Raw genomic sequence first — 9,582 nt, 5'->3', positions numbered from 1 at the left:
ACTCTCTGTCAGTCTGATCTTAGTCCCTGTCAGTCTGATCTCACTCTCTGTCAGTCTGATCTTAGTCCCTGTCAGTCTGATCTCACTCTCTGTCAGTCTGATCTTAGTCCCTGTCAGTCTGATCTCACTCTCTGTCAGTCTGATCTTAGTCCCTGTCAGTCTGATCTCACTCTCTGTCAGTCTGATCTTAGTCCCTGTCAGTCTGATCTCACTCTCTGTCAGTCTGATCTTAGTCCCTGTCAGTCTGATCTCACTCTCTGTCAGTCTGATCTTAGTCCCTGTCAGTCTGATCTCACTCTCTGTCAGTCTGATCTTAGTCCCTGTCAGTCTGATCTCACTCTCTGTCAGTCTGATCTTAGTCCCTGTCAGTCTGATCTCACTCTCTGTCAGTCTGATCTTAGTCCCTGTCAGTCTGATCTCACTCTCTGTCAGTCTGATCTTAGTCCCTGTCAGTCTGATCTCACTCTCTGTCAGTCTGATCTTAGTCCCTGTCAGACTGATCTCACTCTCTGTCAGTTTGATCTCAGTCCCTGTCAGTCTGATCTCACTCTCTGTCAGTCTGATCTTAGTCCCTGTCAGTCTGATCTCACTCACTGTCAGTCTGATCTCAGTCTCTGTCAGTCTGATCATACTTACTGTCAGTCTGATCTCCCTCTCTGTCAGTCTGATCTTAGACCCGGTCAGTCTGATATCACTCTCTGTCAGTTTGATCTTAGTCCCTGTCAGTCTGATCTCACTCTCTGTCAGTCTGATCATAGTCCCTATCAGTCTGATCTCATTCTCTGTCAGTTTGATCTCACTCACTGTCCGTCTGATCGCACTCTCTTTCAGTCTGATCTTAGTCTTTGTCAGTCTGATCTCATTCTCTGTCACTCTGATCTTAGTCCCTGTCAGTCTGATCTCACTCTCTGTCAGTCTGATCTTAGTCCCTGTCAGTCTGATCTTAGACCCTTTCAGTCTGATCTCACTCTCTGTCAGTCTGATCTTAGTCCCTGTCAGTCTGATCTCACTCTGTCAGTCTGATCTTAGACCCTTTCAGTCTGATCTCACTCTTTGTCAGTCTGATCTTAGTCCCTGTCAGTCTGATCTCACTCTCTGTCAGTCTGATCTTAGACCCTGTCAGTCTGATCTCATTCTCTGTTAGGCTGGTCTCAGTCCCTGTCAGACTGATCTCAGTCATGAGGATGGGGAGAGGCCAGTTATCCCAGCTCAGCTTTACTCTGGTCTGATCTGGTCTGGTTTGGTTTGGTTTGGGTTTTGCAGTCTGGCTGTTCAGAGAAAGCAGTCAGTCAGTTTTTGAGTCTGCTAGTCCAAGAAACAGCTCCATGGAGGAAGGTGTTCCATGCTGAATCTCTCTGTCATCGCTCTGTCTTCTGCAAAACCCTGGGTTTGATTTTACCTTTGGTACCAAGGGGTGTTTCTGGTGAATATTGCAAGTATTTGGAACAGCAACATTACGTTGGGATGGTCAGTTGGCTTTTCGAATAGGTTAAGTTATTCTATATCCTCTTCTGTTTTGTTTGTGTTTCATTCGGTAACCTTGTAAATAAATTCTATTTTATTTCAAACTAAGTGGTTAGACCAGCTGCATCCCTCCTGGAATATCCACTCTCCCCCTGTTTAAAACATTTCACAAAGTTAGGGTCCTGGCTACTTTCTTGAAATGTTTGAAGGGGGTCTGCCCTGGTCCATTATAAATTAAAGAGCTACGTGACGATTGAGGAACTGGAGAACCATCAAACTGTAAACTAGACAGATAGCCTGATATCGGAATACAAACACTGAGGAACGAGCAAAGGTTTCTCAAATACACCACCAGCCTGGATCATGTGATAGGTATCAGACAGATGTCAGAGGTAGTTACAGAGAGTAGTAAGGTGTGGCACGCACTGCCTGGAACAGTAGTAGACTCGCCAACTTTGAGGGCACTCAAATGGTCATTGGCCAGGCATATGGATGTAAATGGAATAGTGAGGGTTTGATGGGCTTCAGATTAGTTCCACAGGTCGGTGCAACATCAAGGCCAGAAGGGCCTATCCTGTGCTGTCACGTTGTATGTTCTGTGATGTAGGAACAGAATTAGGCCATTCAGCCCATTGAGTTTGCTCTGCCATTTAATCCTCAATCCCTTTGCATTTGAGATTTCTGAAGCCTTTCCCTGTTTAGATTAGATTCCCTACAGTGTGGAAACAGGCCCTTCGGCACAACAAGAGTAACCCACCCAGACCCATTCCCCTACCCTATATTTATCCCTGATTAATGCACCTAACCTACACATCCCTGAACACTATGGGCCATTTAAGTTGGCCAATTCCCCTAATCTGCACATTGTTGGATTGTGGGAGGAAACCGGAGAACCAGAGGAAACCCACGCAGTCACTGGGAGAATGTGCAAACCCCACACAGACAGTCACCCGAGGGTGGAATTGAACCTGGCTCCCTGGCACTGTGAAGCAGCAGTGCTAACCACTGAGCCACCGTGCCACTAGAAAATAGTCGATGGCTCTATTCCTCCTACCTGTATAGATAACCTCACACTTTCCCACATTATACACCACCTGCCACTCCCTTGCTCACTCTCCAAGCCTGTCCAAGGTCTTCTGCAGTCTCCCTGCTTCCTCAACACTACCTGCCCCTCCAAACGTGGCTCAGTGGTTAGCACTGCAGCCTCACAGTGCCAGGGACCCGGGTTCAATCCCCACCTCGGGTGACTGTCTGTGTGGAGTTTGCACATTCTCCCCGTGCCTGCGTGGGTTTCCTCCGGGTGCTCCGGTTTCCTCCCACACACCAAAGATGTGCAGGTTAGGGGAACTGCCCATTGTATTAGGTGCATTAGTCAGTGGGAAGTCGGTTACTCTTCGGAGGGTCAGTGTGGGCTTATTAGGCCGAAGGGCCTGTTTCTACACTGTAAGTAATCTAATCTAGTTTCTGTGATCAGAACAGCCAAGGTTATTGAGAGGTGGTAATGTGTAATCCCACCTATTATGAATGGTTGATGATTTCTTGAGCAATTGTTAACGAATAATCTGTCTTTTCTCTTTAATAGGACACCATCATGCTGTTCTCGTTTCTGTGCCTCCTTGCAGCTTTCACTGCAGCTCTGAAACCTTCCATCAAGTCTTGCTCCAGGGACCAGAATAACCTGAACTGTGTGAATCGCAATTTTACCGAGATCCCCCAAGTGCCAACAGACGTCATCAAGCTCAACTTAATCCACAACAGAATCAGGCTTATTGAAGAGACATCATTTTCTCAGTCACTAGCTCAGCTACAGATTCTCTTAATTGGATTACAGACAGAGCCGCCAATGCGTGTTGGAGCAAGAGCGTTTACCAATCTTCCCAATCTGATTTACCTCGATCTGGGAGGAAATAAAGAATTAGACCTGGACATGGAGGCATTTGCTGGGCTACACAAACTGGAAATCCTTTATCTTGACTACAACGGTCTGACTGACTCAATCCTGCAACGCGGATATTTTAAATATTTAACCTCACTGCACACCCTCATTCTTGATGGAAACAATATAAAACAAATCATACCAGATTCAACATTTTCTAACCTGAACGCTTTGAGCAATGTTCATTTTAAGGCAAATGACATTCATCAGATTTGTCAGGGTGATCTGGACAATGTCCGACCGAGGTATTTTAAAACATTCAGCATCTCCTCAAACAGGCTCTTGTACAAAAGTGAAAGCTTTGATTGGAATCAGTGCGGCAATCCTTTCAAGGACATATTGCTGTACACGTTGGACATTTCAGGAATTGCCCTTAATGTCCAGCAGCTAGAGAAGATGTTTATAGCTATGAAAGGAACACTTATTATCCACCTGAAGATGCAATACCTGTCCACCGTTGGTAGTTCATTTGGTTTTCATAACATAGAAGACCCAAACAAGCAGACACTGGTTGGTCTCAGTGACAGTTCGCTCCTGAATCTGGATATGTCCCACGGGTCCATCTTTACACTTGCAACCCAAGTATTTTCACACTTACCTTCCTTGCAGGTGCTTACATTATCTTTCAACAAGATCAATCAGATTGAAAAGAACGCATTCTTTGGCCTTGACTCCCTTCTCCAGTTAAACCTTTCCTTCAATCTACTGGGGGAGATCTACTCATCGACCTTCGAAGGTCTGAGGAATGTCACCTTAATTGATTTGCAACACAACCACATTGGAATCATTCAGCACGATTCGTTCCATGGACTGGATCAGCTGACCACATTGAATCTTCGGGACAATGCACTCTCGGTTATTTCTGGCTTTCACTATCTCCCAAAAATGACTTATTTCTTAGTGGGTCTGAACCGACTCACAACAGTTTATGGCCTGGAGGCAGTTTCCATGAGCATCTTTCTTGATTTCTCGAACAATGCTTTTACCAACCTCAATGTTTTCTATACGATCATGACCCTTCCTTTTGTGAAGCATCTTTTGTTGAGGGAAAACCGTATCTCGATGTGCACGCCTGGCCGGACTGATATCATTCCAAAAAACAACCAGTTAATCCACCTGGACCTGTCAAGTAACTTCCTTGAGTTGGTCTGGATATCGAAGCAGTGCTGGGAAGGGTTCCATAACCTGACTAACCTAACTGTTCTTCTTCTCAACCAAAACTATCTCACCCAGCTGCCCCAAGATATTTTTAAAGGTTTGGATTCTCTGAAGAGACTCAACTTATCATCGAACTCTCTGTCCCAGCTCAGTCAGGACCTGTTTCCCGGCTCTCTTGAAATTCTCGACCTATCTAAAAACCGCCTTGTCTCACCCAGTCCAGATGTGTTCAGTTTTGTGAGTCACTTGGACTTGAGGGATAACCAATTCATCTGCGAGTGTAGTCTCAGGGTCTTTATCGAATGGCTAAATAGCACTGAGGTGGACTTGGCAAAACCATTAACAGATATGTACTGTGTGTCTCCAGAAAATTTACAAGGGGTACCTCTTATTTTTCTAAACACTGATGGGTGTGTTATGCAGTAGTAGGTGTGTGTAGTACCTTTAAGAGAGAGTGAAAGCTGGCAAGGACTGACTGCAAGCACAGAGTGTGCTGAACAATTTAAAAATGTAACATTTGGCTGAGTTGTCATGGCACACAACAAATTTGAATTTGGCCAATCAGTTTAAATTATGCCCCAAGATACCAAAATCCAATCGTTTTTGAATTTTACTGTTTTGATGGCATCCAACCAATGAGAAGGTCTGATGTTTTCCAGTGTATAAAATCAGGCATTTTGAACAGTTAGCCAGAGCAGCAAAGAGCACAAACAGACTGCGCCTGCAGAATCACTCTCTGAAAGGTACCTTTTCATACAAAATCCGTGAAGCAGAAGACCAAAGAAAAGAACACAGGAAGATACAGAGGAAGGTACAAAGGGAAGACCGAAAGCTGATTGGTTTTGAAATTTGAATTTTTTGTTAAATTTAATCATGGTTTTTGTAAATCAGATCAGTATAGCGGTGTAGAGTGGGTGGTCGATAAATTGATCAGACAAAGGAAGATTACAGTGTAGATAGTTTTTGTTTAATGTTCTCTTTGTTTTTTTTCTTTAAACTCATGAATAAATTGTTATTTTTTTCTTTAAATGGTGGGATTTTGTAGTTCTTTGTCACTCATACTTCAACAGATTACGAGGTGAGGTGAGCTTTTCTGTGTGCCTGGTTTAAATTGGCAGAAGGGTTTAACCTGTGTCATGACAGGTGTGATGAAGATGCTCATGTGGAGCCAATACAATTTGCTCTCTTTGTCGTCTTCACGACCATGTTACTGATTATCATCTCTTGTGTTCTTCTCTACAATCATGACAGAGGTTTGTCCTTCATCTGGGACAAGAGAATAACAAACAGGATGTACATGTATTTGGAAAGGCAAGGACTGATGAGGGGTAGTCAACATGGTTTTGTGAGTGAGAAATCATGTCTCACAAACTTAATTGAGTTTTTTGAAGAAATAACAAAGAGGATTGATGAGGGCAGAGTGGTAGATGTAATCTATATGGACTTCAGTAACGCGTTTGACAAGGTTTCTCAAGGGAGACTGGTTAGCAAGATGTGATCTCATGGAATACAGGGAGAACTAGCCATTTGGATACAGAACTGGCTCAAAGGTAGAAGACAGAGGGTGGTGGCGGAGGGTTTTCAGACTGGAGGCCTGTGACCAGTAGAGTACCACAAGGATTGGTGGTGGGTCCACTAATTTTCATCATTTATACAAATGATTTGGATGTGAGCATAAGAGATATAGTGAGTAAGTTTGCAGATTACTCCAAAATTGGAGGTGTAGACAGCGAAGAAGGTTTCCTCAGATAACATTGGGATCTTGATCAGATGGGCCAATGGGCTGAGAAGTGGCAGATGGAGTTTAATTCAGATAAATGCGAGGTGCTGCATTTTGGGAAAACAAATCAAAGCATGACATATACCTTTAATGGTAAGGTCCTAGGGAGTGTTGCTGAACAAAGAGACCTTGGAGCGCAGGTTCATAGCTCCTTGAAAGTGGAGCAACAGGTAGATAGGATAGTGAAGAAGGCATTTGGTTTGCTTTCCTTTATTGGTCAGAGTATTGAGTACAGGAGTTGGGAGGTCATGTTGCAGCTGTACAGGACATTGGTTCGGCCTCACCCAGTCCAGATGTGTTCAGTTTTGTGAGTCACTTGGACTTGAGGGATAACCAATTCATCTGCGAGTGTAGTCTCAGGGTCTTTATCGAATGGCTAAATAACACTGAGGTGGTCTTGGCAAAACCATTAACAGATATGTACTGTGTGTCTCCAGAAAATTTACAAGGGGTACCTCTTATTTTTCTAAACACTGATGAGTGTGACGAAGATGCTAAGGTAGAGGCAATACAATTTGCTCTCTTTGTCGTCTTCACGACCATGTTACTGATTATCATCTCTTGTGTTCTTCTCTACAATCACGGCAGAGGTTTGTTCTTCATCTGGTACAAGAGAACAACAAACAAGATCATTAATGGTCAGAGGGCAGATGGGGAAGAGAAGGACTACAGGTTTGATGCATACCTCTGTTTCAGCAGGAATGACATTGAGTGGGTGAAGAATTCCCTCCTGCAGTTCTTGGACTCTCAGTTCAATGAGAAGAGCAGGCTTCAAATGTGCTTTGAAGACCGTGACTTCATTCCTGGGGAGGATCATATTACAAACATACGTGACGCCATCTGGAGCAGTAAGAAAACAGTCTGCATTGTGACCAGGCAGTTCCTGAAGGACGGCTGATGTGTGGAAGCCTTCAATATCGCACAGAGTCGCCTTAAGGTCTCCACACTACAGGAGAGATGGTAAAGCAATGGGGAAGGTATAGCAGGGAGGAAACTGCTGACGGTAAGGAAATTAAAACATAGACTTAAAGACAAGCTGACTTCATTAAAGCAGAGGAATGGAACAATTGAACAAGAGGTATCTACAATTATCAAAGACTGGGACCGAGTAGATTTCAGTGATTGAGAATGAATTGTTGGAGGGAAGTGATGGTTGTGTTGGTTGTTGGTTGGCTCCCTGATTACCAGCTCATATCTCCCCACAAGATACCTGCCCATTCCAGTCTTCTCTGACCTTTTGAAACCATTACCACCTTTTGTAAATAAGATAACTAACACTGTGCGCTGTGTTCTATACATGCTCTCACTAAATCACTGTATAACTGAAGCATAACCTCCCAGCCTCTGTATTCCATTTCCCTTCATGATAAATGAGAGCATTCTATCATTTACTTGCTGTTCCTGCACACTAACCTCTTTTCAGCAAAACAACTAGATACCTCTGCATCTCAGAGCTCTGTAATCTCGAACCTTTCAGATAATATGCTTCTTTTTATCATTCCTGCCAAAGTGGAGAATTTCACATCTTCCCACATGATACTCCATTTGCCAGTCTCCTTTGCCCCTTCACTTTACTGATCAGTATCTTTTTGCAGCTTCTTGTCCTCTTCGTGACTTACTTCCCAAACTATCAGTGTGTCATTTTCTGATTGCAACCAGACCATCCAGCCCTTCCCCACCAAGTCATTCCTCTGAATGGTGAACGATTGAGAAGGTGTTACATTCACGATCTTCTAAAGTAAAGGATCTTTCCTGAATCAAGAGAGTTTTGGAAAATGAGAGCCAATGTGTCGACGATCTCACTAACCACTTCCTTTAAGACCCTTGTCAGCCCAAAGCTCCAACAATTCATTCTCAATCACTGAAATCTACTCGGTCCCAGTCTATGATAATTGTAGATACCTCTTGTTCAATTGTTCCATTCCTCTGCTTTAATGAAGTCAGCTTGTCTTTAAGTCTATGTTTTAATTTCCTTACCGTCAGAAGGAGGCCATTCGACCCATTGTGTCTGTACCAGCTCCTGAAAGCCTATTCAGCCGGGGCCATTCTCCAGCCCAATCACCATAGCCCTCTACATTCATCACTTTCAAATATATATTCAGCTCTTGTTGAAGCCTCATACAAGTCAGTGATGATGTGGCATAGCAGCAGGTGATTAGGTTGAACAGAGGTTTTGGGGAAGGTAGTGGCATAGTGATATTATCACTGGACTAATGTTTCAAAGACCCAGGCTCAAGCCTGGACATGGGTTCAGATTCCACCAGAGTAGTGACATTTGAAATGTGGAATTGAAAACTCGCTGAATGGGTGACTATGAAGCCATTGTCGATTGTCACAAAACCCCATCTGATTCTGCTTTTCGACGTCCTGTAATTACCCCGTCTGGCCTGCGTGATCCACAGCAATGTCGTTAATGCTAACTGCCCTCTGAAATGATCTAACAAGCCACTGAGTTCAAGGGCAAATAGGGACGGGTAATAAGTGCACCTCGTGAATGAATGAAGACAAATGATTGACTGTCCAACAGCCTCTATTAGGAAAGGGAGCGACTTAGAGAAAAGGTACAGCAGCAATTCCAGTTGAGGAGTGAATGGGGGAAGGCCTGTCTGAAAAATGCTTTTGCAACCATGAAAAGGATCATAGACCTTCGAGGACAGCAGTGTCTATGGGTCACTGTCACAAATGTCCTAATAAAGCCCCAACATCACTCAACATTGGGAAAGTTACAGCAAATCCACATTCACCATACTAATGTGCAATGTTCATCAGATACTGAGAATTGTCCATAAAGCAGTCCTCAGTTGCTGTACCTTATGTTCATGGGCTCAAGGCCTCCTCTCCAAGCCTGTATCCATGGAGACTGTTTCTAATCTTAACATTATGTCCGTGGGAAGAGGAAAATAAATACTTACTTTCCTGCGGTACCTTACATGACAGCAGGATATTCTAAAGTGACTTACAGCCAATTGTTAGAACTCTCACTGAATTTTCATTATTTTTATCCTTTCATCAATTTTGCGTTATGAGCTGAAAATGACTCATGGACTTTGGGAGAACTTGCGTTAAAAAGAAAGAATTGACCAAACAGGAAGAGGATTGTGTTTAACCAACGAGCAGAAATTGGCTACTCACAAGGTTGGGACATTGGAATTGGTTCTGGCAAGTCTGGAAGTGACCCTGTATTCAAGCAGATGGCAGTTGTTGAATGGTAATTGAGGTTTTGGGGAGAGTCAGTCAGTCTGTC

At 43.7% G+C, this 9,582-nt stretch overlaps 1 protein-coding gene across 1 annotated transcript in view; it reads left to right on the top strand.

Moving 5' to 3' along the window:
* Nucleotides 1-7,298, top strand: part of LOC122546976 (toll-like receptor 5) — a gene marked incomplete at its 3' end in the record, with an annotated part of 8,997 nt that extends 1,699 nt beyond the window's left edge. The window contains 3 exon segments of the mRNA XM_043685578.1: nt 3,047-4,968; nt 5,231-5,369; nt 6,604-7,298. Of these exon segments, the coding sequence (XP_043541513.1) occupies nt 3,047-4,968; nt 5,231-5,369; nt 6,604-7,298 (2,756 nt within the window).
* Between the last annotated feature and the right edge of the window lie 2,284 nt (nt 7,299-9,582).

Source organism: Chiloscyllium plagiosum, unplaced genomic scaffold (genome assembly GCF_004010195.1).
Source record: "Chiloscyllium plagiosum isolate BGI_BamShark_2017 unplaced genomic scaffold, ASM401019v2 scaf_6829, whole genome shotgun sequence".
Taxonomy (NCBI): Eukaryota; Metazoa; Chordata; class Chondrichthyes; order Orectolobiformes; family Hemiscylliidae; genus Chiloscyllium; species Chiloscyllium plagiosum.
Note: the sequence above shows the minus strand (reverse complement) of the source record. Positions and strands in the feature narration are given on the sequence as shown.